General features: G+C 44.3%; 7 protein-coding genes across 10 annotated transcripts; 4 read left to right on the top strand and 3 right to left on the bottom strand.

Annotated features, from left to right (window-relative positions):
• Positions 1–66: 66 nt before the first annotated feature.
• Mppe (Metallophosphoesterase) lies at positions 67–2,503 on the bottom strand. Of its 3 annotated transcripts, XM_033377994.1 has the most exons (7): positions 2,292–2,503; positions 1,947–2,224; positions 1,758–1,873; positions 1,417–1,526; positions 1,086–1,348; positions 519–1,026; positions 67–454 (listed from the first exon to the last, which is right to left on the bottom strand). In XM_033377994.1, the coding sequence occupies exons 3-7, from the start codon at positions 1,769–1,771 to the stop codon at positions 267–269; spliced, it is 1,083 nt and encodes a 360-aa protein (XP_033233885.1). In that variant the 5' UTR covers positions 1,772–1,873; positions 1,947–2,224; positions 2,292–2,503; the 3' UTR covers positions 67–266. The 3 variants fall into 3 exon arrangements, with proteins under 3 accessions (XP_033233885.1, XP_033233884.1, XP_033233886.1); XM_033377993.1 differs by lacking the exons at positions 1,947–2,224; positions 2,292–2,503 and having other exon boundaries at positions 116–454; positions 1,603–1,873; XM_033377995.1 differs by lacking the exons at positions 1,947–2,224; positions 2,292–2,503 and having other exon boundaries at positions 116–454; positions 519–999; positions 1,603–1,873.
• An 800-nt stretch (positions 2,504–3,303) lies between these two features.
• On the top strand, positions 3,304–8,845 carry pds5 (cohesin associated factor B pds5). The gene is made up of 14 exons (XM_001360712.4): positions 3,304–3,563; positions 3,883–4,009; positions 4,069–4,454; positions 4,515–4,722; positions 4,792–4,960; positions 5,033–5,774; positions 5,845–6,108; positions 6,171–6,264; positions 6,325–7,164; positions 7,221–7,357; positions 7,423–7,502; positions 7,563–7,828; positions 7,904–8,194; positions 8,258–8,845. The coding sequence occupies exons 2-14, from the start codon at positions 3,929–3,931 to the stop codon at positions 8,348–8,350; spliced, it is 3,651 nt and encodes a 1,216-aa protein (XP_001360749.1). The 5' UTR covers positions 3,304–3,563; positions 3,883–3,928; the 3' UTR covers positions 8,351–8,845.
• A 994-nt stretch (positions 8,846–9,839) lies between these two features.
• On the top strand, positions 9,840–11,776 carry LOC4804142 (ADP-ribosylation factor-like protein 6-interacting protein 6). Of its 2 annotated transcripts, none has more exons than XM_001360711.4 (3): positions 9,840–10,314; positions 10,928–11,150; positions 11,216–11,776. In XM_001360711.4, exons 1-3 carry the CDS (start codon positions 10,044–10,046, stop codon positions 11,310–11,312), a joined length of 591 nt encoding a protein of 196 aa, XP_001360748.2. In that variant the 5' UTR covers positions 9,840–10,043; the 3' UTR covers positions 11,313–11,776. The 2 variants fall into 2 exon arrangements, with proteins under 2 accessions (XP_001360748.2, XP_015039635.1); XM_015184149.2 differs by lacking the exon at positions 9,840–10,314 and adding an exon at positions 10,389–10,862.
• Positions 11,777–12,512: 736 nt separating this feature from the next.
• hpo (serine/threonine-protein kinase hippo) lies at positions 12,513–15,417 on the top strand. The gene is made up of 2 exons (XM_001360710.4): positions 12,513–13,937; positions 14,002–15,417. The coding sequence occupies exons 1-2, from the start codon at positions 12,650–12,652 to the stop codon at positions 14,709–14,711; spliced, it is 1,998 nt and encodes a 665-aa protein (XP_001360747.3). The 5' UTR covers positions 12,513–12,649; the 3' UTR covers positions 14,712–15,417.
• Positions 14,843–17,396, bottom strand: Rep (Rab escort protein). Its single transcript, XM_001360709.4, has 3 exons — positions 17,239–17,396; positions 16,060–17,172; positions 14,843–15,996 (listed from the first exon to the last, which is right to left on the bottom strand). Exons 1-3 carry the CDS (start codon positions 17,285–17,287, stop codon positions 15,590–15,592), a joined length of 1,569 nt encoding a protein of 522 aa, XP_001360746.2. The 5' UTR covers positions 17,288–17,396; the 3' UTR covers positions 14,843–15,589.
• An 81-nt stretch (positions 17,397–17,477) lies between these two features.
• On the top strand, positions 17,478–22,577 carry Oseg6 (intraflagellar transport protein Oseg6). The gene is made up of 9 exons (XM_001360708.4): positions 17,478–17,941; positions 18,006–18,731; positions 18,809–19,421; positions 19,486–20,062; positions 20,130–20,412; positions 20,480–20,660; positions 20,722–21,805; positions 21,862–22,231; positions 22,287–22,577. Exons 1-9 carry the CDS (start codon positions 17,781–17,783, stop codon positions 22,390–22,392), a joined length of 4,101 nt encoding a protein of 1,366 aa, XP_001360745.2. The 5' UTR covers positions 17,478–17,780; the 3' UTR covers positions 22,393–22,577.
• Positions 22,578–24,145: 1,568 nt separating this feature from the next.
• On the bottom strand, positions 24,146–24,970 carry LOC4804138 (uncharacterized). The gene is made up of 2 exons (XM_001360707.3): positions 24,804–24,970; positions 24,146–24,728 (listed from the first exon to the last, which is right to left on the bottom strand). The coding sequence occupies exons 1-2, from the start codon at positions 24,813–24,815 to the stop codon at positions 24,333–24,335; spliced, it is 408 nt and encodes a 135-aa protein (XP_001360744.1). The 5' UTR covers positions 24,816–24,970; the 3' UTR covers positions 24,146–24,332.
• Between the last annotated feature and the right edge of the window lie 2,599 nt (positions 24,971–27,569).

Here is a 27,569-nt window from a genome sequence, read left to right as displayed (position 1 = left end):
TCTGGGCGAATGCAACCCTGTAGGTGCCTACTACACTTTCTACTCCCAAATCGAAAGAGCAGCAAATCGGAGGACAGCGATACATTTTATTTCCTAAGTTTATAAACATAAAAAATCATCACTTTTGCTAACAATTTATAAGTAACTATTGGAATAATCTACTTAGCATTATATATCATTGCAATCTCTTTAATTAATCGAGCTACTTTCGTTGAGAATCTCCAGTTTGTTGGCCTCAAGGGGCGGGAGGGAGAGGAAGATACAGTCTAAAATTGAGGTATATTGGAGACGCGGCTATAGTGCGTCTGTCGTTTGGCGACACGGAAGGGACAGCGGGTCATCATTTTGTAGACAATCGCCCCGCAGAGCACGAACAGGCCCCAGAAGACGTAGGTGAAGAGCAGAATAAAACGGTTGGGTTGCCACAGAACCGTGTAGCTTAGATTGTAGTTCTCTAAAAGGGAAATGCATATACTTATAAAATAACCTAAAACAGACCAGTCCAGCTTTATACTCACCCAGCACAGCATAGCCCATGCCAATCTTGGACTTTCCCATGCGATACGAGCAGGTGGGCACCATAATCTCCAAATAGCTGTGCTCCTGCTCCTTCAGCGCCTTCAAATCAAAATGCCGCACTGCATTCTCATAGAAGTTGATCACCTTCGTGGAGGGGTAAATAAATATCCTGGACTCGTGCCAATGGCCAGAGAATATGATATGTGGATCCAAGTCGCTGATGACGGCCCGCAGCAGCGGTCCACCGCCAATAAGCAGAGGAGCGTGCGAGACCCCAATACGGAGCCGGTCGGCATTATGGTCCCTGTCGGGATTTGTAAAGTCCAACAGCATGCGGTTGATCTTAAAGAAGCGGATGCGATGGTCGTAGTCGAAGAGGTCCTCACTCATGAACTCGTTCTCGAAGCGTCGCTGGTTAGAGTTGGAAATGTAGTCGCCATTCTCGCCGCCTATGTCATTATCCCCCGGCACATGGACGCGCTGAAAATAGGCAGATATCATGCGGAACTTAAAGGTATGGTGTTGCCAGCAGGACACTCTCTGAGCTGAAGGGATTTTGTTCATACTTTACGGAATTTCTTGCTCTGATAGATGCGCCGAAAGCGCTTTACATATTGCTTATACTCCTGCGCCGTGGCAATGTTGCCTTCGTCTAGCAAATCCCCCAGAAACACGATTATGTGCGGCTGGGTAAAGGCCACGGCGCGTTCAAAGGTCTTTTTCAGATATCTATCCGAGTCGTAGCGAGCCAGCGGGCTGTGGGACGAGCGATCATAGGAGGTGCCTAAGATCTGCGGGTCTGAGATGAGCAGCAGGCGTGTGCAATTATCTATGGAAGAAGTTGTCTGTGTGTAAATTATGTGAGTTTATTTTTAGGAACTGGGCTAAGAAGCTTACCCAGTTTGCAATCGATTTGGTGCCAGCTCGATTGGGCCATGTAGTAGATGAGAAACTCGTTGAAGAATATCAGCAGCAGAGTCAGCACTACAAAGCCGCGGCATACTAGTCTGTTGGACGGGGAAATTAAGCCATGACTTTAATGAATGAAAGTACTCTCTTCATATCATGGGATTCGATTTATACCTATTAACTACGCGCAAAGAAGCCATAATGCAGTCGAGCTGTGCGCTATTCTACATCGATTCAATTAATACTTTAGGTTTCCTTCTTCCAAATGCGTGGCATTGCGTTTGCGGCGTGGCGTCTATATTTAAACGTGTTGCATATGCAATATTTACGTAAGTCTGTTCATAATTATGCGAATGTGGAGCTGGGCTATCTGGGCATTCCCTTCTCGACGCCGCGAATCAACTATTTTGCATCGGATGCCTCGGCATACATTGCACTGCGCTCACTAATTGGATTAGAAAAACGGAATATAACAACGTGGGGAATAACGACTTGCAAAAGCGTAAACTGCGTCCTACCTGCACTGGTTGCTATGGCTGTGCGCGCCATTGGTTCATTCGAGTTTAAATGCACAGAGGAGCGTTACTACGACCGGCACCAGCGCTGACAGCTTCCGTAATTAAAGCGTCTAATATAAAATAAAGACTATCTCCTCCGATCCAAACGCAAGAAGATTCTGTGTCTAGCTTCAATGCTGATGTTCTCCTGCGTGGCATAGTCCATAGCCGCTGTTGATGATTCTGATTCCCAGCAGATCCCCCTCATTGTCCCATGTGAACCCTCAAGGAACAGAGCGCTAATGGAACAATTAAGATAAAATAAATACAATTCAATAAACATACGTGGGCACTGCCTGCCTTTACCTGAGGAATTTCGCTGGCCCTGGCGATTATAAACACAGATCCGGATCTAGTACAGCCTGTTGTCGCAAGAAAGCTGCCCAATGACAGCTTCTCTATCTTTTTATTCAATAGAATATTAACTATTTAATTTAAATTTAAATACAAATATTTTATCTCAAGTGTTTGTTGCTGTTTTGCAGTGTGGCCGTGTTTCTAAAATGTGGTATTTTTGGGCCCTTCATCGATAACCGTTTTTATTTAGCAACATTCTGCACACATACCCTTGGGAAAAGTCCTTATAGAATTAAGGCAATGTTTGCAATCTCAGGCTCCAATGAATACAAAAAGTTATCATAACTAGTATCGGGAACAGGATATATACAGGAAACTAATCAAATGCATGATTCCGCCAAAAGCACATCAATTTGAAAAAATTTCTGTATTAATTACGGTTAAAAAACAGTTTGGATAGGGTATACAAAGACCCATACTCCGTTTGTAAGCAACAAGTCTTCAAATACCAGCAACATTGCCGTGTTATTATTTAACGTCTTTGTTTAAACCATGTTTTAGTCAAATACAATAACTGGGAGTACTTAAAAGTAGGTAATCTTGCAGAAAATGTATTCATCAATGGGATAAAACTATGTGGGCAGAGCTAGAAATCTTAGTTAGCCAGGCATTATTCAACGGAATATCAAAATCAAGCAATAGGAACGATTACTCCCTTACGTTTTATTTGCTGGACGTTTTTCGCTAAAACCCTTTTTTTTTAAACAAAATCCAATAAAAGCAAGTATCTAAAATAAACCAGTCATGTAGAAAATAGGTTCATTAAGTGGATTAAATTATGTGGGCAGGGCTGCGCGATCTATCTAGCTTGTAATATTCCACGGAATATCAAAATCAAAAAATATGGTTTCCAATTCTTGACGGATAATGATTAACCCGTTGTAGACCAAGGGGGTATTTTAATATGCCACAAAAATATATGAAGAAAATTTAATCATTTTAGCGCATTAAACTGTTTAAATAGGGGGGGTTAAGTGGGTTAAGTTCGTAAATCCGCGGTCATGATGGCGTGCGACTCTGCATAAATGCCCTGCAAAAGTTTTTCTTTTTTAACAACATACGCGCCGCTCAAAAATAACCAAGACGTTGGAACATGTGTAAATAAACGTCCATTCCAAAGTTATGTTCTTGTAGTTTACAGTGATTTCGTTTGTGTGCACCAAAAAGAAGCGGCTGAAAATTGGCAAGGAATTGTACCGCCGCTGCCCGTTGTGAAGAAAAGTAAGATTGCACATCAGAAATTTTCCTCTCTGCCATTTTGCCCGTCCCCGATTAGTACAACAAGCATTATGAAAACACACTGAATTTAAATATTTTTTGTTTTGTTTGTCGAAACGAGGAAAACACTGCAAACGTTCGAGTGTGAGTGGAGTACGTGTACGTGTACGCGAGAGCGTATGCGTGAGTGTGGCTGTGGCAATGCCACCCTCCGATTTGGCACTGCTATTTGTACATTGAGGGTCGCCTAAAATTGTTGTTGGAAAATGTGGTTTTGATGTGGAAATTCTACTACATACGAGTACACGCTTTTTGATTTCAGATCAGCGCCTGCCGCGTTCCGTCCTGTCCGGCTTCAGTGGGTGAGGATGACGGACATTGTTTATCCGAACGGCTGTCGGCCATTGGTGGAAGACCTGGGCACAGACGAGCTCATACGCCGCCTTAAGGTAAGTTTTACTGGAAATCAATTAACAACGAATGAAAGTCACATTATCCTCATTGACAGACACTCGCCAATGTCCTGCAGACCATGGACCAGGATGACAATCTCTATCAACAGTATATACCATTGGCACTCCACCTGCTGGACGACTTCTTTATGCAGCATACATCCCGCGATGTCCAACTGCTGATAGCGTGCTGCATAGCGGATGTATTGCGCGTATATGCGCCTGAGGCCCCCTACAAAGAGCAAGATCAAATCAAAAGCATTTTCAAGTTTTTTATCAAACAATTGCACGGTCTAAAGGATCCCCGCGATCCGTCCTTCAAGCGTTACTTTTATCTCTTGGAGAACTTAGCCTTTGTCAAGTCTTTCAACATGTGCTTCGAGCTCGAGGACTGCCAGGAAATCTTCCACGACCTGTTTAGTACCATTTTTAAAATTGTGAAGTGAGTCTCTGGCGATTGGTTTATAAAAAAGCAAATAATTTGACTGAAATTCCCTTGCAGCGATCAGCACAGTGCCAAGATCACAAACTTTTTCCTGGACGTGCTGAGTCCCCTGATAACCGAGGCTGACAATTTGTCCGTGGAACTTCTGGACCTCTTACTGATTAACATAGTGGAACCAAATAAATCAAGCAACAGATGTGTTGCACATCTAACCGAGCAACTGCTCGCCAAGACCGGTGACGCATTGGAGTCCCCAATCAAAATGGTATGAATGAATAGTGATGTTCAGTTTATATACCAACTGAAGAAGCTCTATTTCTTCCTGCCCTGCTAGTTCTTTAACCGTGCATTGGTCATGGATAAGCCGAACAACAAACTGTCTATTACAAACAAAATCTATGATATCATCTATGAGCTTAATCGCATCAATCCCGATCTTCTGTACTCCGTGCTGCCCCAATTGGAGAACAAACTACTGTCCACTGATGATGCAGAAAGGCTGAGTAAGTGATGCCACGATGCACCTTTAATATACTCGTCTATACATGTGGATAACCATATTCCTGACCCAACAGAAGCCACCACGTTGCTGTCGCGCATGTTCTCCGAGAAGGACTCGCAGCTTTCGCAGAAATATCAGAACCTGTTACGCACCTTCTTGGGCCGCTTCTGCGATATCTCGGAGGCAGTGCGTGTCAAGTGCGTACAATCGTCCATGCATTTTCTCCTAAATCACCCACATCTGGAACCTGATATAACGGAAAAGTTGCGCCTGCGTAATCACGATTTGGACGAAAATGTGCGCCATGAAGTGGTCATGGCCATTGTGGCGACGGCCAAGCGGGAATTTAGCGTAGTAATAGAGGCGCCCGAACTACTCGAGATTGTACGCGAGCGGACGCTGGACAAAAAATACAAGATTCGACGAGACGCCATGAATGGCCTGGCCTACATCTACAAACTGGCCATCTGCGAACCAAATGACTTGAGTGCTGATGCCAAGCAGAGAGTGGACTGGATCAAGAACAAGATACTGCACGGCTACTACAAGGTGGGTCTGGAGGATCGCCTGCTAGTAGAGCGTTTGCTCATCACCTCATTGGTTCCCTACAAACTGGCGCCCGAGGAGCGCATGAAGAAACTGTACCATCTGCTAGGCGATCTTGATGCGAATGCGACCAAGGCCTTTGTTGAACTGCAAAAAAATCAAATGAAGACACGCAACACGGTTAGCGATTGGATCAAGCTGCATCATTCCAAGGAGTTTACTCCACGGGTGCTCAGCCAACTGGCTGTTAAACAGACCACCATTGCCAAGTGAGTGAAAGAATAAAATAAATTATTACCTCATGACTTAACTGAACTGAACTGTGTGTGTCGCTTGTAGATTGCTTCCCGATCCCTTGAAAGCTTCCGAATATCTCACACAATTCAGTAACAATCTACGCAAAGATGCCCAGCTCTTGCGCTGCATCAACATTGTCCTGAAGCGCGATGTCAGCTGTCGTGAGTGTGCCGACACTATGGGCACGCTTCTGAAAAAGCTGGGCTCCCACGTCCAATCAAATCTGTACTACAATACGGTCAAGATGCTGATTGAGCGCGTGGCCTCAGTGATGGTGGATAAAGAGTCCATTGGTGTGCTGATAGGGTAAGCCAAAGTCAAGATTGAGTCTTTTATGTTACACCTAATCCTTCCCTATTCTCCGGCAGCCTGATTGACCAATGCATTCAGGGTGGTTCTATATGCGAAGAGATTGGCATATCGTCCGAGGAGGCAGGCGAGCGCGGACTCAAACTTCTGAGTGTAAGCTAAAATATGACGCCAGGCAGCATGCGCAACTGTAACCTCTTGTCTGCTTTTCAGATGCTCTCATATGTTTTCTCGGCTCACTTTTTCACCGATACCTCTTTGCGTCATTTGATCGCCTTGCTCAGCTATGAGCACGATTATGTGGCGCCACTGGTGCTGAAGACCCTCACGCATTTGGGACGCTATCAACCGTTGATTGACGCCACGCCGGCGATTCTCAATGAGTTGGCTCCAATCTGCCGAGACTTTGCCTTAATTGGAACACCCAAGCAGGCCAAGCACGCGGTGCGCTGTATTTTCGTCAACAGTCAATCGTCGGCGCCCACCGATGGAGCTGGAGGTGGCGGAAGTGCATCGACCACGACTCAGACGGTGCATCCCATTTTCAACGAGATCATTGAGGCACTGCGTCTGAAGCTGACACCAAATTGCGAGCATCAGCGCACGAAAATAGTGGCCCTGGGCCACATAGCCTACAACATGCCTCAGGCGTTCCTCACACCCATCAAGAACATGATTGCCCGCCGTATTGTCAAGGAGCTGCTCATTCAGGAGGTGCCAGTGCAGCGGGACTACGATCTGCCCGACGATGCTGATTGGTGTGCCGAAGAAGATCTCCCGCCAGACACGCTGTGCAAGCTGGATGCCCTAAAGGCCATGGCCCGCTGGCTGCTCGGCCTGCGTACGGATGAACACGCTGCACAGAAGACATTCCGAATGTTGGCCGCCTTTGTCAATCAGCGTGGCGATCTTCTCGCCCAGAATCGTCTCTGTGGAGCTGAGAAGTCCTGGCTACGCTTGGGCGCTGCTTGTGCGATGCTCAAGGTTTGTGAACAGAAGGGCGTAGGCGATCAGTACAGTGCCGAGCAGTATTTGCAGCTCTCTCAGCTTATGGTGAGTGGTCCTTCGTATTATCAGAGAACTCTCGCTAACTATTTGTTGTCGCTCAGACTGATCCGGTGCCACAGGTGCGGGAAATCTTTGCACGCAAGCTGCACAAGGGCCTAGGCAGGAGCCTGCCAAGGAATTGCTTACCCTTGGACTTTATGGGCTTGTACGTGCTTGCTGGCCTGGAAACTGACAGAAAGTGAGAAATCTAATAATGCAAGTTTCTCCAGTTTCCATTATTTTCAATTCAATATTTTGCAACAGATTGCAAGACCTGGTGCGTCACTATGTGGACACGGATGTGAACAAACGTCGGGAATATCTCAAAACTGTTGCTATGACCTGTAAGTGTGCGATTTAAATGGTTTATATTTGCATAGGATACGACCATTTCCATTTGATAGCCCCCGACAGCTCAACGGAATCACAATCGCTGCACATTCTACCTGACTACATGCTGGCTTTTGCCATTCCCGTGCTGGTCCACGATCCAGGCTATACGAATCACGAGGACTATGTTCAGCTGCGAAAAATGGAGAAATGTCTGCGCTTCATACTGGAACCGCTGATGGCCAAGCGGGAATCCTTCGTCTATGGTTTCTACAAGCAACTCCTTCAGCTGATAAAGCACCGCGAATTCAGCCAAGGTTCCGACAAGCGCGATAACTATGTATGCAAAACTGCCTTAAAAAGGTTTTTGGGTCCCGTTTCTCTTTTAAAACCATGCACTCTTTTAAATTATCAGAAAATGTGGGCACTCTGCGATCTCGCCATGTACATTATCGACTCGAAGATGGGACACATCAGTGAAAGCAACTCGAACACATTCTCCATGCCACTGGCATTGCCAGAAATGTATTATAGGCAGCCTGCCACTGCAAACTTCCAGAACAACGAGGTCTATATACCGCTGGACGTGTATACGTTGGGCGCCAAAGTGAATAAAGCCACCACGACAGCAATGGCAACGTCTCGAGCGGTTGCTGCACCGAAAAGGCCCGCAGAGCCGTCCCTCTCAGATGATGAGGATCCACAGGTGAGAATAAAAAGAAATAAGCTTGTGGATTGTGAATATTAACTGACATTTTTTGCTTTACAGGAGAACAATCTTTTTGATAACATCCGAGCAGCAGACACAACGGAGCCTACGGCTAAGCGAACGCGTGGAGGAGCCGGCGCAGCCAAATCGTAGAGAACGGAGAAAAGAACAAGCGCGTACTTGTTAGTTTAGTTACTGTTAGACTAGGCGCCTAAGTTAACTAAATATGTAAGACGTCACGTAGGATGGGAACTACGATAGTTGTTAAACCGACACTACCTACAAAACACAACACCAACAAAGAACACGCGCACTCAAACCAAACCCAACCCAACTCATACATACAGAGAATGGCCCCGCCTCTCCTGGCCTCTCCTTCCTCATATGATTATGTTTTAAACCATGCTGCTCCGCTGCTGTAAAATATTCAATTTGTGGAAGAGACCAGACCCAGACCAATGCAAAACCCAAAATTGACAATTATCTGTCGCCTATTCTGTTAACGTTATCCTTAACTGTTTATGATATTTTATGATTTAACATTTTTAAACTGTTCCGTGTTTTGTATTGCAAATCATCTTTGTTTCATTTAACCTTTAGTCGTAGGACCCTGTCGAATAAATGACGAAGAGTGTATTGAAAATTAGAGTGGAGTGCGAAAGTAAAGTAATGAAAACGTAAAATGAGCCTTATTAAGAAATTAAAATTAACTTTTCTATGATCGCAGTTAAAATTTAGTTATAAATACATACAGTTTCATAACTTTATCAGACGAGAATGCATTAAAAATGCATAAAACAATAATGAGACGAATATGTTGTAAGGATATTGAAAGCATAACAAAGATACAAAACAAATCATGTAACTTAAAGAATGTAAATTTATCTATTAACTGTTTTTCAAACGAATTAAACATACAAATTAAATATTATTTAAATAATAAAATTGCACACATCGTTTTCTTTGCTATCAACGCAAAAATATGTTGGGAGAGCGTAAAAACGGTTTGAACGAACCGCTGGCTTTGGAAAGGTGTGTACAACAAAAACCTCACCTAGCCGAAGATCGTCCTCATGGTATGTTATGCAAAAGGTGGATTTTACCTTGCATGCGTGGCATTTTCTGAGCCGTTTTGCCGGTTGTCTATATCCTCCTTTTAGTCAGAAAACCTTCCATGGAAGGGCATTATGGGATTGATGAAATGTTTGTCCGTCCAGGCTCCAACGAATGCCATGACGGATTTTATTAATAGTTTTTGTATGTTGAGTAGCTATGCAATAATAGCCTCTAAATTGTAAAGCTATCTTAACGAAATTTTGCAGTTTATGGTCTTTTTACTGATTCAAAAAATATGTATCGGGATTGAGATATATTTACAGGAATCTAATTATATGCATGAATGGTCAAAAACATGTCAATATGAGAAAAAGTCAGTTCAAAGCAGCTTGGAAAACAACATTTTAACATCAATTAAAGGAAAAACCCGGAAATAGGTATGCAAGGGTAAATACTCTATAAATACGTCTGTAGTTTATACGTAGAACATTTGTAGTTGCCGTGTAGTTACCATGTAAAAACTTTATATTTTTGTTGACCTTTTTTGTTTGAGCAATTCACTTTAAAAAGGCTAGATCTAGCCTGAAATATGCTAGAATGGCAGCACTGAAATGCATTCGTATTGGAAAAACGGGGGATGGACTTGTTTAGTTCTTGTTGTAATATTCGTTGTGTTTGTTTTGCAATAATATATCAATTGTAGTGTAAAAAGTATTGTGCTTTCGTGTTTGCAAGCTCCCCCACACATACTTAGATATTGTTGAACCTGCCCCGGTAAACAAAAAGCAAAATGAAAACAAACGTCGCCGCTGCGGCCGTCATTCGAAAATCAAACGCGCAACAGAGCACAACACGGATATTCACATCCACCCCAAATAATAGTCGTCAGCGCACAGAAATTACATCGCCACTTTTCCGTAACTGTGTAGGTGCAGTCGAAGCGGCTGACAAGGGCGGCGTAGGCGTGGGCGTGACATTGACAACCTTCGACCCGCGGCTCAAGAAAGCAGCGCTTTTTCTGGGTATACTCATCATTGGATACAAGAGCGTCATTCTAAGCAGTAAGTGTGTCAAGTTGATGGAGAAGCAGGATGGGGAGGGGGAGAAGCGTTCCCAAGGCTGCAATTGTCGGTGACGTCGTTGCCTAAGCTTATTTGTTTGTGTTTGCCTTATAAATAGCCAAGAAATGTGTGTGTTTGTGTGATCTCATAGCCATTTTCATTCCGTTTGCTTTGGCCTCCGCTCCCCTTCCTCCTGCAATACTCCAAGCATCTAAATAAAGACCGCAAATTGTGTGTTGCGCATTTTGCCTTTTGGCCGTAGATTCTCATTTGCATAAATAAGCCAGCCAGGCGGAGTGATTAGTTTTCTTAATTGTTTGCCTTCTTCGGCCTTTGTTGTTGGCTTGCTTTGATGGGTGACTCCTAACGGTGTTTTGCACTCAGGTCGTCACGCGACACGCACACACATGTATTCAAACTTGTGTAAAAAGTTCTTCCCTTGTCACGTCCCGCTAGAAACTTCTTTAATTTCGCTCAGAATCCGCCAACAACTTCGTCTGTTGAGGTATTTTCGGTTTTCTATGAAAACTTGAACTTTAATTGCGGCAGTATGTTATCATGATGGCACTGATAACACCGAAATCAATTTATTGACACTTTTAACGAATTTCAGTGCCGTACATCAACACAGACAGTGTTCAACAGTTGACCGGCTTTGTACAGGGTCAATGGAGCGAGGCCTTGGGATGGTCTGAGAGGCACCAACTGGTCTCCAAGTTGAGCCCACTGTTGTGTGGCCTCATCGTGGCCACATTCGCCTACGGAATGGTTTACTTGGACAGCGCAGTGCCAGGTGTGACGCCACCCTCGCCCTTTTCGCCCCGTTCGAAACAGCGGTAAGTGGGAAGACACGACCTTTTGAGGGGTATTAACATTGAAAATTCGTGTCTTTATACTGCAGGTTCCGTCAGCAGAAGAGTGCGTCGCTTCACTTGGGCTATCTGTGCGCTCTGTTCTCCGGATTGCTGGTTACGATCTTTATGTACTTTGATTTTTAACATTAGAGCAGAGCCCGCTTCCTTCCATTTAGAAAATTATTCAACAGTATTAGATTTAACTTTATTTCTTTTGTATTTCCTGTGGAATCTGTGTTTGTATTTATTCTATATGTAAGTCTGAAGTGTTAATGTGCAAGGCTACTGGAGAGCCAAAGTCAAAGGAAAAACTGGAAACATTGGGGCATTTTGGAGCCAACTTAGTTCCTAGGTAAATTAAATTTAGTATATTTACATGCTAACTTATATGTTATTTATACAATTACATAGTACAAAATGAAAATATCCAGTAAGGACCTTAGACCAGAACAGGCGATTCCAGGAATACATAGTTTCAATTGTAGAACTGCTATCTGGTCTTAGAGTCTTGGGAGAAAACCCGTAGTATTAACACTCTAAAAATACATTATAAACATTTTTTTGCACTAAAATATACATATGTAATAAAATTCCCAATGGCATATCTATATCGTGGGTGATCTTGAACGTCTGCTAATCGCAGATGCAGTATCCTATATAACTTTTCTATGTACATATGTTTGTACATGTATAAGAAAAGTTAATCCTCACATTCGTATCAAACTAGTTTATTTTCGAAGTGAAACTAAATTATAGACAATAAATAACACTATGCAACAGAACTTAATCAAATTCGTTTTCGATTGTCTCTTATCTTTGAAATTGTGGATGCCACAGATTTTACGCCTTTGAGTAACGGGTATTATTAATGTGATGCAATAAATGCAAAAATTTACAGCTGAAACCGGTTATAAGCTAATAATATTCCACCGAATTTTAAATCAAGGAATATGATTTCCGATCATAGACATAGATCGAGAGCCAGTGGGCTTAGGTGAAAAATATCGTGATGTTTTTTGTAACTAAAAAGGTAGGATAGGATGGATCTACAGGAAGAATTTAAAAAAGTACCTTTTTTCGCGGTTTAACTCAAGTGGACATCTGTTTAACTAAAAGAGGGTGAATCATTCCGTACACACTTACGTTTTATTCCGTGAACACTTACGTTTTTTGCTTTAATTTGTTGTTGAACTTTTTGCTTTTGGACACAATTCGGATAAAAAATATGTGGGCATGGCTGTAATATTCCACGGAATATAAAAATCGAGGAATATAGAAATTGAATTCGTTTCGTATATTTACGGTATATTTTTAAAATGAGGCGGTATATTTTGGTATTTTTCTGAGGCCGATAAATTCGATAAAGGCACAAAGGAACAAATGTGAAAAATTGTCGCTTTAAATTGGCAATTATATATTTAAGTGAAATAGATATATACGCGCAGATATATGTGCTTGTGTGGCTGAGACTGACGATAACAATGGCCGGTAACATGTCTTCCAGTTCGAATGGGGAGTTAAAGAAACTTTCGGAGGAAAGTTTACTACAGCCCCCGGAAAAGGTTTTCGATATTATGTACAAACTGGGCGAGGGAAGTTACGGGTCCGTCTATAAGGCGCTCCACAAAGAGAGCTGCTCCATTGTGGCCATTAAGCTGGTGCCGGTGGAGTCCGACCTGCACGAGATCATAAAGGAGATATCAATTATGCAACAGTGCGACTCTCCGTACGTGGTTCGCTACTACGGGTCTTACTTTAAGCAGTACGATTTGTGGATATGCATGGAATACTGCGGGGCGGGCAGCGTTTCCGACATAATGCGCCTCCGCAAGAAAACGCTGACAGAGGACGAGATAGCCACCATAATGTCGGACACGCTCAAAGGCCTGGTCTATCTGCATCTGCGCCGGAAAATACATCGAGATATAAAGGCTGCCAACATACTGCTCAACACGGAAGGCTATGCGAAGCTGGCCGACTTTGGTGTGGCTGGCCAGCTTACAGACACGATGGCCAAGCGGAACACGGTCATAGGAACTCCCTTCTGGATGGCCCCCGAGGTTATTGAGGAGATTGGCTACGATTGTGTAGCGGATATTTGGTCCCTTGGCATCACAGCCCTTGAAATGGCTGAGGGAAAGCCCCCCTACGGTGATATACATCCCATGCGGGCTATTTTTATGATACCTCAGAAGCCACCGCCCTCGTTTCGGGAACCAGACAGATGGAGCACTGAATTTATTGACTTTGTAAGCAAATGCCTGGTAAAGGCTCCCGATGAACGTGCCACAGCTACAGAGTTACTGGAGCACGAATTCATCCGTAATGCCAAGCACCGTACCATATTGAAGACCATGTTGGAGGAGACCTGTGCCATTCGAGAACAACAGCGGGCCAATCGGGCTGCTGGCGGAGTGTTGGCCTCTAGTCAGGCCAAAAGTCTTGCCACACAGGAGAACAGTATGCTACACAACATGCAAGAGGAAGAAACAGAGTTCAACGGCACGGGCAAGACCTTCATTGATGATCCTGGCACGCTGGTACCTGAAAAATTCGGTGAATATCAGCAAAGCTCCGCTTCAGATGCAACCATGATATCGCATCCGGAGCCAGATTTTGACGAAGGCACCTTGGGACCGGGTGGCGTACGAGGTTTGAGCAGGGCAACGGCAATTACGGCAACCGGCGCGACTGCTGCGTCTGCATCATCACCTCTCGATGTACCAGCAGTCGATAGTGGAACGATGGTGGAGCTGGAGTCAAACTTGGGTAAGGAAAAACCTAAAACTAATAACAAGAACATAACGTCTAATAAGATTTAATTGCTTTTCAGGAACAATGGTGATTAACTCTGACTCGGACGATTCGACAACGGCTAAGCGCAATGACGATCAGAAACCACGCAACCGGTATCGTCCTCAGTTCCTGGAGCATTTCGAACGTAAAAATGGGGGCGATGGACGGGGCGACGACAAGTCGGCGGCTACAGAGTATTCCCCAGCGGCAGCCGAGCAGCAGCAGCAGCAGCAACAACAGGAGGAGCAGCATCTGGCCAGTGGAGCCAACGATTTAAACAACTGGGAGCACAACATGGAAATGCAGTTCCAGCAGATATCCGCAATCAATCAGTACGGGATACAGCAACACCAGCAGCACCAGCAGCAGCATGTACTCATGGCCTATCCACTGATGAATGATCAGCTCATTGCCATTAACAATCAACAGAATCTTCTGCGCAACAATGCCACGCCCCTTGCTCAGCAGGGACACCCGGCTGTGGCTGCAGCTCAACCGCCGCCCGCATATCAGAACCAACATATGCACTCGCAATCGCACGCATATGTGGAGGGTGAATTTGAGTTCCTTAAGTTTCTTACCTTCGACGATCTAAATCAGCGTCTTAGCAACATTGACCACGAAATGGAGCTGGAGATTGAGCAGTTGAATAAGAAATACAATGCCAAACGGCAGCCCATTGTGGATGCCATGAATGCAAAGCGCAAACGCCAGCAGAATATCAATAATAATCTGATTAAGATATAGAAAAATCGACTCACAACTTTGCAAGGCAACTGAAAATAGAATTTCAACTCACAAGACCCTTTGCATTGGGTGCATTCTTCCATATTGATCATTCAATACAGTGTAGAAGGCTCGAAACAAAACGCAAGATATAAAAACAAAAGCTTTATTGTAAAATGCAGTGAAAACAGGAAAGAAATGTGGTTATAAACGTCGTCGTCAAAACATACAACATACATACATATATTAAATAACGCACGAACACTTATTTCCTCCTTTTTCCGTATTGATTTTGTTCAAAATTTTAGTTTTTGTTTCGTTTCATAATTTATATGATTTCGGACTTCATCTATCTTCCAACGAAGACATTCTCGAATTAACAAGATATTTTTGCATCTCGCAGCTGCCTGCATTATCTACTGCCTAAGTCCACTCCAAATTGATAAGACTCCATGAAATGTTCTTCCCGGTTAACTACTATTAACCCTAATCTCTTCCTATATTTTATACTTTTACTTGTGTCTTCGTGCGAACACAAACACACACACACAGAAACCCGTCAAGCAATAAATATAAATAAATACGTTTTTACAACGCATAAAAATGAATATTTTTCGAAGGTATACATATTTATCAAAGCAAAATGCACTGAAGCACTCACATTTATATATATACTAGTACTTTTAGATCTTATAACTAATTTACCTAATAAATATATAGTAATATATGCAAAAAAGCTTATCAATACAAATACCTTTGTATAATATACCTATTCTTTCTTTCTTATTAACGTTAAAACCTTACAGTCCACATTCAAGTCGTTGTGCTTTGATAATGTTTTGATGAAGGTAGATTTAACTCTGGTTAAAGCGCAGCTGTCATTCAAATATATACTTTGTCTAGTCTTGTATATCCATTTCTTCAGTCGCCTGTTGCATGTCCTGCAGCTGTGCACGCAAATCCTCCGGCAAACTATGCTCGTTCAAGGCACTTGGATCCTCGCCATCGACGACAATCTCTTCAACATCTGGGGCACGTGGTAAAAATTCCACATCCGTGTAGAGCTTGCCAAAGATGTGACGGGCATTGGCAATGGCATCATAATAGTCCATCTCGTAGCTAGGCGCGTCTGTATAGTAAACGATATTATCCGCGCCACCTTTATCCGGTTGTGATTGCGCAGTAAGCGTAAAGTATGAACTGAATATGATTTCTGGATCGGCGTACTGGAAAAGCTGCAATGTAAATATCCTTAGATCGGACGCAGGATCATCCGAAATAGCGGGCGTAGTCAGATGGAAAAGGTCTGCAATTGATTTGAGTATAAGAATTAGTTCAACATTTAGTTAGATTATCGATTGGTTCTTACACAATCCCTTCGGGCAAGCTCCAGAATAGTGCGAGAGCTGGATGAAGATGGCCTCCCGCGCTCCTACGTTGTCCATCAAACGAAGGATATTAACACCACCGCCACCTTTATTCAGCACGTCGTTGCCCAAAGGAGTGGAGGATAGAAACAAGCCGCGAGATAGATGAGGTCGCATCACGCAGTCGCGCGATGCTGGCAGATATCTAGGAGCAGAAACCACATGTTTCGCGCGGAACGTTGTTCCAGCGCTGCTTATCAAAACTTCATTCGAGTTGACATCCACGCTACAGTCATCCACAGATCGTTTCAAGCAATAAATGCCCCCGTATACAGCACACTGACGACAGAAGCTTTGAGGAAATTCCCCACACCCGTACATGGGATAAAGAAAGGGCGTGTTGCCATAACGACCGAGGCTGTGTAGAAATCGTTGAGTGCGCAGCATTCCCTCCTCAAAGCTAGTGTCAGGTCCACACATGGCAATGGCCTGCGTCACGCATGAGGCAATCTTCTCGGTCACACGCTGCGCCTTTAGATAGTCGAAAAACGTTTTGCCCCGGAAGGCCAGAGTATCCTCGTTGCACTTGTCCTCGCCGTAGTCATTGCACGCGTTCATAAATTTCATCAGCAATCGCTTCTCCACTATAGTCAACGACTTCGTATTAAAGATATCACTGCGCGAACAGGGTATCGAAACGATCGTTCCGTTTTGATGCATACACACATTATCCACGGCACGGAATTCCGTATAGCGACAAATGTTGGACTTGATAAGCAGCTGCACCAGCTCTCCAGCGGAGTATAGAACACGTGGGCAGAGATCAATGCAGAATCGACGCGACATGGCCAGCACTGTCTCCTGCGTCCATACCTGCCCAGTCTCTACTTTCATCTCTTCCGTTTCTGACGTGGGAGTGGCAGCAGATTGCTCGTGCCAGTGGTAGCTTCCATTGCGTAGCGTCGAGTGCGGTGCAGCTTCCCTGGCCAACAGACTTATCAGGTCTTCAATGCCTAATGAGCCCCAGACATTACCGTAGTAGTCATTGATGTCTAAATGGAGCACGGACTTGCCCACCCGACTGGCCGCCGCGGCAATGCAAGACTCAGTGAAGCCTGAAAAGGGTGTCCAGATTTGTATGACTCATTCGAACTTGAAGCTACAATCTATATCCAGCTTACCTGTGCCTATGACTATTAGGTCAAACTGCTCCGGCAAGTCATCCGCCATTATAAGAGAGAGCTTGTCGAGGATCAAATTAACCGAAAGGATACAAAGAATACGAAATATAAAAATTGTTTGTCGTGGGAAATTCCAAACATCTGCTTAGAGATGGACAATTATTCGATATCCGTCGAGGCAGTGCTAGCTAATCCGGCATAGAACAGCTGTTTATATTTAAAATATTTAAAATTTAATTTGCACAGTTGTTTGGCACTAACACTTACAATTTGAAGCATTTAAAAAATAAAATAAACTTAAGACATAGTATCATAATTATGCGGGTTTCGCCGATTACTACTTCATGCAAAACCTGTACCTGTGAAATCAACAGGTGCACGAAAATGCCAGGTAGCGCAGATACACATACGCACACGCACTTGTAGTGGTGGCTGTGTTCGTATCATAGCAACGGGAAAACCGTAAACAAAAGCCGGAAAATTTTAGATCACAGAATGAGTGCTTCTTCGGTATAGAAAATACGCTGTCTTTAAGTAAGGTAATGTCGTTCGAGAAGATACTCTACAAGTACGAGGAACCGCACGGAATCGGCGACGTCTACTTCATTTGGCAAAAGGCTTTGCTTGCGACTACAGGTACAGATGGATCTGTGGCGTTGTACAATCGCCAGGGACAACTGGTGCAGCGCATTATCCTCGCAGGGTAAGACCAGCCCCCATAAGTTGTACTCAAAATATATTTGTCTGCCTTAAAATTGTTCCATCAGACTCTGTTCAGGATTTGCATGGGACAATGAGGGGGATCTGCTGGGAATCATCACAAGCGGCTCCCCGAACATTACTCTCTGGGACTATGGCACGCAGGAAAAGATCAGCGTTGAAACTGGACTGCGAGATCCTCTCACGTGCATTTTGTGGTCAAAACAGCAACAGTTGCTGGCCGTAGGCACGGGGCGAGGAAACTTGGCGATCTACAATCACCGCAGTGGAAAGCGTCCAACCCCGGTTCTGGGTAAGCACAGCAAGCGGATAACCTGCGGCGCCTGGTCGGCACAGAATCTTCTCGCGCTTGGATCGGAGGACAAAAGCTTTTCGCTGAGCAACGAGGATGGCGACACCGTGCGGGTGGTCCAGCTGCGAGATGCACCTACCGATATGTATTTCGCGGAAATGGCAAATGATGATCGGATAGCTGGGGACAATGCAATCAGCATGATTATTGGAAAACGGACCTTGTTCCTCTACTACTTACCAGACCCGGAAAATCCCACAGAACTGGGATTTCAGAGTCGCTACGGCTCGCTGCTTCAGCACAAATGGTTCGGAGACGGCTATATATTGCTGGGGTTCTCAAACGGACATGTGGTGGCCATTTCCACGCACCCCAAAGACGTGGGACAGGAGCTTTGGCAGGTTAAGAATCATAAGGACACGTTGACCGGCTTGGCCTATTGCCCCACATTAGATATCGTGGCCTCTTGTGGAGATGACAGGTAAGTAAATGACTAAATGTCTGAAGTAAATGGCTAAATGTTGATATTAATTCAATCATACGATCATCTGCCCGCAGCATAAAAATACACTCGATTACAAACCTGCAAGAGACCGAGCGCATCATCACTGTGCCAGATCATGCTGGTGTCCAAATGATCGACTGGTCACCGGATGGTCAACTGCTGGCAGTAACAACGAATAGTGGTACCGTCTATATCTATGTAACCAAGCTTCCTCAAATATTTGCCGTCTCCGCACCCCGGATCGTTATGCTCAGCAGTCTGGCAGAGGTTTCCATTTATGTATACGCGCCGGATAAGTCCAAGCCACTGCCCTTTCGATTGCCCCTGGAGGGAGAACCTACTTTTATAGCTGTTGGCCCGTATAACTTTGCTGCTGGCATCGACAAGCATGTTTGGTTCTACGCTCTGGGAAGGACCCTGGGCGAAGAGCCCCGTCCGATGAGTGAGCGAGACTTCCCACGGAATGTGTCAAGTATGAAGATGAATGCTGAGTACTGTGCAGCCCTCTGTCCGCCTCAGTTGATCCTGCAGGCTATTACTGCAGACAATCCCAATTGCAAGGACAAGCTACAGGCCACTTTTCCCAGCGCCCTCCCGAACATGCCCAACGATGCAGTGATCACGTGTTTTGCTTTGAGTCAGGAACTGTTGGTATTTGCAACCGATGTGAGTGTTGATCCTGTCCAGGTACTCGTATTACATTACAGCCGTATGGTATTGTCTCTTTTAGATTGGCCACCTAGTATTCTACTCTCTTGAAAAATGGGACAGTTGTACAATCTACCGTCATAGCATGGGTATTCGCCAGATGTTTATGGACATTGAAGGAACTAAGATCATTTTCATTGACGATCATGCTCAAGGACATCTGTTTCTACCCGCGCTGGATGAAGCCTTGCTCATACCGGACGTTCCGAAGCAGTGCCTCGGCTGTCTTTGGGATCTCACGCAGCCAAATATTTTCATTAGCTACGATGCAAAAATTGTGAACACCCACGTATTTGTTCGCCATTCCGTGCAGGGCACACACACCATCAAGGTGGGCGAGTCCAAGCTAAATCCTGGGCAATTTCCGCTGCTACTCTGCGGCGGCGAAATGGCCCTCCACGTGGATGGCGGACAGTATGCCACGCAATCCCTCAGCACCCATGTGGTGAATCCCAGCAACAGCCAGACTGCGAACCTGCAACTGCTTCTACGCCTCAGGAACTATGACGAGGCGTACAAGCTGTGCGAGCAGATGAACTTGAGCAGCGCATGGCGAGAGTTTGGCGAACAGGCCACTTCTGATCTAGAGCCGGATATTGGTAATATTACAACTTCTCATCATTCCCATAACATCCTGTGGTTGATCGACATCCGATTATTTACTAGCTATTCGGGCCTATCGACAATTGGGTGACGCTGCTCTGGTAAATGCGTTGGGTGAGCTCCGATATGTGGAGGACCTGGACATGCTGATCGGGTGCTGCTGCACGATTTTGGCCCAGTACGAGCAGGCCAAGGAACATATGCTCAAGGGTGTATATACAAGGGCAGCCTTGGAACTGTGTAGAGACCTCCTCCAATGGGATCAGGCTCTTCTTCTGGCGCACAAGCATGACCCGCAAGAAGTGCCCTACATAGCGAGAGAATACGCCCAGCAGCTAGAATTCACGTATGATATATATCCGTATAAGAACAATCAAAGGTCATGATTTTCATGTTTAAACTTTTCTTTAAAGTGGTAACTATGCGGATGCCCTATATCACTACGAGAAGGGTTACAAGGAGGATTTAATCAACGACAAGGATGCTGAGCAGTCCGCTACGATGGAAAGCACACCTGAGTTCCAGGATCATGTACGCCTCTGCAAGATGGGCATTGCCCGAACTTCAATACGTGCCGGGGATTTTAGACGAGGCGTAAGACATTTGATCTATCTGAGAATCTGGACAAAAAGTGTATTTACATCTCCTTCAATAGATTCAATATGCCGTAGAGCTCATGGATAAGCAGCTCCTCTTCGACTGTGCGGAGTTATTGGCTACGGTCGGACATCTAACAGAGGCTGCGGGACTCTATGAACGTGGAGGGTTTTATGATGAGGCCTGTGGCCACTACATAGCCCTGAAGATGTGGCATAAGGCCAACAATGTACTTTCCAAGGTGAAAAGTAGCAAATTACATGCATCCTATGCCAGGGCCAAAGAGAGTGACGGCCATTTCGAAGAAGCAATACGGTGTTATCGTATAGCCGGAGACTTGGATGCTTGCGTTAGGATATACCTTGATCATTTGTGTGATCCTCATGCAGCCTCAGAAATTGTTTTAGAATCACGATCAATGGACGCGGCAAAACTGCTGGCAAAGTTCTATCAGAAGATTGGAGATATTGAACAGGCTCTTCAGTTTCTCGTTATCTGCGGCTGTGTGGAGGAAGCCTTTGCTCTTGCCCAGCGCCACAACAAGCTGCGCCGGCATGGCGAACTCCTAGAACGCTATGAAAATGCGAAATCCTCTGACTATCTGGCCTTGGCTCACTACTTCGAAAGTGAGAAATATACATTGCAGGCTGGAAAGTATTACTTCTTGGCACGTGAGTTTACCAAGTCCTTGAGACTTTTGCTGAAAGCCTCTGCGTTCAACAATGAGGAGCAGCTAGCTCTCTCCCTGGCAATCGACTGTGTGGCTACATCGAACAACGAGCAGCTGGCCTCGCAACTCATCGAGTTTCTCTTGGGTGAGTTGGATGGTGTTCCCAAGGATCCACGCTACCTGTTCCGCTTGTATATGGCTCGAAAGCACTATAAAGATGCGGCCAAGACGGCCGTCATAATTGCCAATCAAGAGCAGATCGCCGGAAACTACAAATCCGCTAGGGACCTCCTTTATTCGATGTACCAGGAACTTCGCCGCAACAACCTATCTGTATCGGCCGAAATGCGGCACAATTTGATCCTGCTCCACCGTTACACGCTGGTCCGTATTCATGTGAAGCTGGGTAATCATCTCCTGGCTGCCAAGCTTCTCGTTCAAGTGGCTTCTTGCATATCCCAGTTTCCAGAGCGTAAGAATGGAGTCAATTGTATTGGGATTTGATTGAAATTTTCATTGCCTTTCCAGACATTATCCCTATTCTCACCTCCACGGTCATTGAGTGTCAGCGGGCAGGTCTCAAGAAGTCTGCGTTCACCTATGCCTCCACGTTGATGCGTCCGGACTACCGCAATCAACTGGATACTCGCTATGCAAAGAAAATTGAATCTGTCGTCCGGAAGGCTCCCAAGGGAATTAAGCAGTTGCGGGATGAGATAGACGATGAGACCATGGAGTGTCCCATATGCGACTCCAACTTGGCCAATATGGAAGTGACGTGCTACAGTTGCAAGACTACGCTACCCATCTGTATAGCTACGGGTCAGCACATCATCAAAACGCTGATGACCTCCTGCCCGCAATGCGATTTTCTCTGCTTTCGTGCAGAGATGGAAAAGTGAGTATAAACTGTTGAAAAGGTCAAGTGTGGATTATTATACTTCTTCTTTCAGAATACTCTCGGAGAATGGCGAGTGCCCCATGTGCGGGGAGCAAGTGGCCCCCGAGCAACTGCTGGATGTGGAAGACATACGCCCATACATCCTGGCCGCATCTTAAGACCGAAGGACTCTATATAGGACTTGAAAAAACGAATAGACTGCACAACACCACAGAACACCAAATAATAGATATAAGTTTCAAGCACAAATCCCACTTTATAAATCACAAGACTAATCGTTTGCAAATAAATAAACAGCCTTGCTGCAAGAAAATATTTCGCTGTTGAACTACAGCCAAGACAATTAACAAGTTTTTATCCATTTTCATAAAAAAAGAACAAATCTTCCGCACAAAAGCTTTGACTCAAAAACTCAACAATGGTCAAAAACGAAATATTTTAGATCTGGCGGACACTAGGCAGAACAGAAATCAGCAGCAAGAAACTTTAGAAGGAAAAATGAGTTGCATACTTCTGGGCGTCAAAACAGATAACTTAATAAAAAACATTTTTGAAAAACCAGCGACTGACCTTTTGATTATTTCTATTCGCCTGGTATCCTGGAATCTGAAAATCGAAACAATCTCTGTTTTGAGTGCCACCCAATTGAAAGTGGTAGTTGTTTGTATGACCAACGATCAAGGATATTTTTAGTTTTCTCCATTTTTCTGAAATTCGAAAAATCATTTTGATCCTTTGGTAAGGACTGAAACAAGCCCAGCCATTCATATTTCCCCGATTCTGGGCAACGATGACTTTTCAAAACTTAGCATAATAAAATAAATAAACAAGTGGAAAATATTTGAACCTATCTTAAACATAACAACAACGAGAACTGCGAAGCATCTCCCATGGTGGCCATTGTCAAAGTCGTTGTTGTCGATGGCCAGGTCGAAGGATGACGATCGGATCTTGCAAGGGATGCGATTCTGTCCTGCTGGAATACTATTCTGTCTGGATGGGACAGGACTCGGTCTGTCGCGGACACGCCTCAGTAATGCTTGGATAGGACTCCGGTTGGCGAGATACGACTCGGTTTGTGGCAAGGCTTAGGGTGCATAAGTCATCTGTGAAGGAATATATATCTTATAATATATCCACGTACATATATCCGCAGAAGTCCAGCGTTTGAGTCGGACAGCCGTATTGAGTATCGTTCCGGCCGCCTGAAGGCGCGCGCGCCATTTTCCTCAGAAGGAATAAAACTTTCGTAATCACTATCGGGAGGGGCTCCCAGGGTCTTCGGCTCTGGCGTTTAGCTACCGCTAGCCAGCCCAGCTTTCTCATACTTGCGCATCAAACTTGAAATCATTACAGACACGCAGGCCAGCGCAGGCCAGCAAGTCTCGGGGGAACGGTGCCATTTTTGAACAGATGTGAAACACCATCCATCAAAGATTTAAGATTTGTCAATTGTCTTGGCTGTGGTTCAACAGCAAAATATTTTTTTTTAACCAAGATTTATTGAAGCGCCTAAGTGGTCAATTAGCACCAGACTGCCAAATTGGCTAGACATTTGATGTATCATAGAATTATTTCAATAAAAGGAGATCATCTCGATCATCAAAATCATTTCCTCATATGAAATACACACCTGGGAGTACAAAAAGAGAGCTACACACTCAACTACTCAGCAACTACTTGAAATATTTGGATCATCTCAGAAATCCAAGGACGACCCTTTTTTCCATTTTCTTAGACCATTATGGTCGACCTGTAAATTACAAGCCAGGTGCACAGGTGCCAATTTCATTCTATATATAAATGCAATTAATTGAGCTTTCACGATTCCAGTTCGTGTATTCGATATTTTTGGTGGCGACATTATTTATAATCAATTTGGTGAACCATTTATTGATGGAGACTTGGGTATTTTAGATATAAATATAATTTGGTTTGGGTATATATTTAGATAGGTAAATGTATAATATTTAACATTATAAGGTACTTTTTGGTGTGGAAGCCACTCGACTATGCAATAATTATTCCCTAGTCTAATGCATAACGATCATCATCTTCAGTCTGTACTCTCACATCCAGTTTGGAGCAGGACCGTCGTTTAGCCAAAGAAGTTGGGGACGAACAGCTTCTTGCGCTTGGTGCGGGTCTCTCTGACGCGAACGAGTGGAGTGAACCTCACATTGGAGGGCAGATCACCAACCTGTTGGTTGGCATCTTGGCGACGGGTGTAGGGTCTTGTCCCGGTGGAGACTGGCGCAATGTAACCGTCATCCACATAGTAGTAGCCTGGATTGAGCTTCTTCAGGCGGTTTTCTGTCAGGGGCTTGCCATAGGAGAGGGCGTAGGAGTTGCCCGTGTCATAGCGATCGGTGTCATAGCGATCGGCGTCATAGTTCTCGTAGCTATCCAGGTCATAGTATGTGGGCTTGGCGCTGCACTGTGACAGTTTGCAGGCGATGATGCTGAGCAGGAGACAGGCCCACGTATACAGTTGCTATAGAGAGATGGGGAGAGTTTGGAGTTAGTCGGGTTGGCTGGAGATGGCTGTGGCGCGGTAGCGGATGCTTACCTTAAGGTCCATTGTGTGGTTTGAACTGCTATAATCTTTTGAAATCCAAAATTGAGTGTGGTATCCTTTAGGTGTTGGGTGATTGTGTTGCTTGTGGTTGCTTTGCTGTGAGTGCCTTGAACGTCTGTTGAGTTCTGTGGTCTTAGCAGAGAAGAACCCTTCCTTTATATACGAATATGCTGCCCTGTTCGCACCCAAATGTGAAAATTTTGCCTTCGGGCAGAGACGATGCTCCAGCTATGACGCAAGTCCGGAGGAAACGCTGGGCGGCAGCGACAAATCGACAATCGACGAACGACACTCGACTTCTCAACTCTCTTTCATTGACGCCATACCGCCGTCGTCTGGCTTTTGCGCATGCGCCGCCGCTGTGACTTCAATTCGATACGAATCGTTGGGATCATTGGGATGGGCTGTTGTCTTATCACTATGTGATTCATTTGGTCGAAAGGCTCTAATTGCCGGTTGCAATGTTTCGGTTAGCAGGGAACGGGTCCAGTTTGATTCGGAAAACTTTTTACAATGCGGAAAGATACGACACCCAAAATTCCCCCACTGTCTGGCTTTGTTTTTTAAACAAACATATTAATTAAATGCTTTCCAAATATCTATCGGATTCGAGGTCGGAAAGATACGCTACTGAGATCTGACGGAGTTTCTTAATATATTATATTAATATATTAATTATTTGTTTTCAATACTTTGACGTCAAAACAAAGTCGAGAGTGTGCGACCGAGTGTGCGGAAAGATACCTACAGATCAAATAAAATTCCTATGTTGTGTATATATCTTGACTTAGTTTTATTAATTTATTGTTTTTTTGGTTACTTATTTCGGCATTTTAGGGTGAAAGACGACCAGACGAAATTAACTAGGTAGTTTCAGCAGGTTTTTGATGGTTTTGCGGAACACATGGCGTATGAGTAACACATATGGCTGTGTACCAGGCGCTGTGGTCGGGAGTGGTAATTTCCGTGTGGTCACATAAAATCCCTATATTGTGTATATTGATGAATTAGTTTTATTAATTTATTGTTTATTTGGTTACTTATTTTGGCATCTAGCTAATGTCTAGGGTGAACGAGGCCCAGACGAACTTAACTAGGTAGTTTCAGCAGGTTTTTGATGGTTTTGGTGAACACATGGCGTATGAGTAACACAAATGGCTGTGTACCAGGCGCTGTGGTCGGGAGTGGTAATTTCCGTGTGGTCACATAAAATCCCTATGTTGTGTGTTTTGCTTGAATTAGTTGTATTAATTTTTCGTTTATTTGTTTACTTATTTTGGCATCAAGCTAGTGTCTAGGCCCAGACGAAAATAACTAGGTAGTTTTAGCTGGTTTTTGATGGTTTTGCGGGACACACGGCGTATGAGTAACATATATGGGTGTGTACCAGGCGCTGTGGTCGGGAGTGGTAATTTTCGTGTGGTCAGGTCACACGCTAAATCTAAATCGAGACTCCCTAATATCGTTGTAATATTGCGACGTTCAGAGCTTTTATTATAAATCAGCACAGATACGCAAATGGAGTTGGCGCCTTCCGAAAATACTCCACTGACTTAAAAATATCCAACCGCAATGCTTCATGCCGCCGCGGCGTGAAAATGTTGCTGACTCAAGTGAGAAATATAAAATTTTCTGGAAAAATATGAGCATTCGAACACGGACCGGACTCTAAAAAATTAGCAAATGTGGTCAGTCTTTTGGAAGGGGCCTGAGTCTGAGTCGCAGCTACCAAAAAGGGGGCATGATTTCATAGCTGGCGTACTCATAAATTAATTACGAACACCAATGAATTGGTCTTCTGTAAACCGTCGTTAAGTAGATGAAATTAGTTCCGGAAAAGACTAATGCTTGGACATAAATTAATTCGCACTTAATTATCTTCATATGCTTAGAAGATTTGCTCGAGTCGGTAAATATAAACGTGCTAATTCAATAAATTTATAAACAATTTATATAAATATAATTCCCAAGACGCCTGTCTCAGAGTCATAACAACATTTTCGTTGTTTTCCACAACAGTTCGTCTTTTCCCCCTTGCAAAATACCGCGCTGAGTAAATATTTTTGCCAACTCCAACATCAGCAACAGCAAAAAGGTGTGAAAATCGGCAGAGAAAAAGGAAAACATCAGCAATGAAATCGAGTTCAGCTTGCATTACGTATACGCACGATTGGCTGCACTAACAGTAAGTCGATATGGAGTCGATCAGATTGACTGCTCTGGGAGCACGTTTTTTCCAGCACGCTTTTGTGTCACACCCCCACAAATGCTTGGAAGTTGGTGCAAAATATCAGATGCTCTGGCTAATTTATGCCCGACGTCCGACAAACATTTTGTAGTCAGGTCCGATCATCCACCCTCCAGCTGCTCGGTAAATTTCCTTAGACTTGACTTCTTTGTTAGATTTCAGTTGTTGAGTGCAGTCCATGTGGCAATGTAAATATCTAAATTTGCCGCCTTCCAGTACTTTAATATTGATTTTAGCACGATTTTCGCCTATTCAATCACTGGTGTGAATTTTTATTACAATGATTTGTGGAAAATTTCATGTCTGCCACCTCAGGGATCAATGGAGCTGGGCGGATCATGGATTGAAACTATAAAGTAACATACAGTTAATAGCTTTCAACCAGTTTCTCGCTGCTTGAAGGTATTACAACTGGCTGCTATGGATATATAAAACCTGACTGCCAGAAGGAGCTCATACTTTCCCTATCCCTCATGGAATGGGTGTTACAGCGTTAGTCAAGTGGAGCA

The sequence above is a fragment of the Drosophila pseudoobscura genome, chromosome 3 (assembly GCF_009870125.1).
Source record: "Drosophila pseudoobscura strain MV-25-SWS-2005 chromosome 3, UCI_Dpse_MV25, whole genome shotgun sequence".
In the NCBI taxonomy this organism is placed as follows: Eukaryota; Metazoa; Arthropoda; class Insecta; order Diptera; family Drosophilidae; genus Drosophila; species Drosophila pseudoobscura.
The sequence above is the reverse complement of the archived record's forward strand: the minus strand, read 5'-3'. Positions and strand labels throughout refer to the sequence as shown.

What these genes read in the sequence shown, in the direction of transcription:
- LOC4804142 (XM_001360711.4), top strand. Translation starts at nt 10,044, where the DNA reads ATGAAAACAAACGTCGCCGCTGCGGCCGTCATTCGAAAATCAAACGCG. An exon ending in CAAGAGCGTCATTCTAAGCA is followed by an intron (nt 10,315 to 10,927) that starts GTAAGTGTGTCA and finishes AACGAATTTCAG; the next exon opens with TGCCGTACATCAACACAGAC. An exon ending in TCGCCCCGTTCGAAACAGCG is followed by an intron (nt 11,151 to 11,215) that starts GTAAGTGGGAAG and finishes TTTATACTGCAG; the next exon opens with GTTCCGTCAGCAGAAGAGTG.
- Mppe (XM_033377993.1), bottom strand. Translation starts at nt 1,628, where the DNA reads ATGGCTTCTTTGCGCGTAGTTAATAG. An exon ending in CCAAATCGATTGCAAACTGG is followed by an intron (nt 1,349 to 1,416) that starts GTAAGCTTCTTA and finishes CTTCTTCCATAG; the next exon opens with ATAATTGCACACGCCTGCTG. An exon ending in CATGGGCTATGCTGTGCTGG is followed by an intron (nt 455 to 518) that starts GTGAGTATAAAG and finishes TTTCCCTTTTAG; the next exon opens with AGAACTACAATCTAAGCTAC.
- Rep (XM_001360709.4), bottom strand. Translation starts at nt 17,287, where the DNA reads ATGGCGGATGACTTGCCGGAGCAGTTTGACCTAATAGTCATAGGCACA. An exon ending in CCTAATAGTCATAGGCACAG is followed by an intron (nt 17,173 to 17,238) that starts GTAAGCTGGATA and finishes CACCCTTTTCAG; the next exon opens with GCTTCACTGAGTCTTGCATT. An exon ending in AGCTTGCCCGAAGGGATTGT is followed by an intron (nt 15,997 to 16,059) that starts GTAAGAACCAAT and finishes AATCAATTGCAG; the next exon opens with ACCTTTTCCATCTGACTACG.
- pds5 (XM_001360712.4), top strand. Translation starts at nt 3,929, where the DNA reads ATGACGGACATTGTTTATCCGAACGGCTGTCGGCCATTGGTGGAAGAC. An exon ending in TGATGATGCAGAAAGGCTGA is followed by an intron (nt 4,961 to 5,032) that starts GTAAGTGATGCC and finishes CTGACCCAACAG; the next exon opens with AAGCCACCACGTTGCTGTCG. An exon ending in CCGACAAGCGCGATAACTAT is followed by an intron (nt 7,829 to 7,903) that starts GTATGCAAAACT and finishes TTAAATTATCAG; the next exon opens with AAAATGTGGGCACTCTGCGA.
- Oseg6 (XM_001360708.4), top strand. Translation starts at nt 17,781, where the DNA reads ATGTCGTTCGAGAAGATACTCTACAAGTACGAGGAACCGCACGGAATC. An exon ending in TGATCTAGAGCCGGATATTG is followed by an intron (nt 20,063 to 20,129) that starts GTAATATTACAA and finishes ATTATTTACTAG; the next exon opens with CTATTCGGGCCTATCGACAA. An exon ending in TTTCGTGCAGAGATGGAAAA is followed by an intron (nt 22,232 to 22,286) that starts GTGAGTATAAAC and finishes TTCTTCTTTCAG; the next exon opens with AATACTCTCGGAGAATGGCG.
- hpo (XM_001360710.4), top strand. Translation starts at nt 12,650, where the DNA reads ATGGCCGGTAACATGTCTTCCAGTTCGAATGGGGAGTTAAAGAAACTT. An exon ending in GGAGCTGGAGTCAAACTTGG is followed by an intron (nt 13,938 to 14,001) that starts GTAAGGAAAAAC and finishes ATTGCTTTTCAG; the next exon opens with GAACAATGGTGATTAACTCT.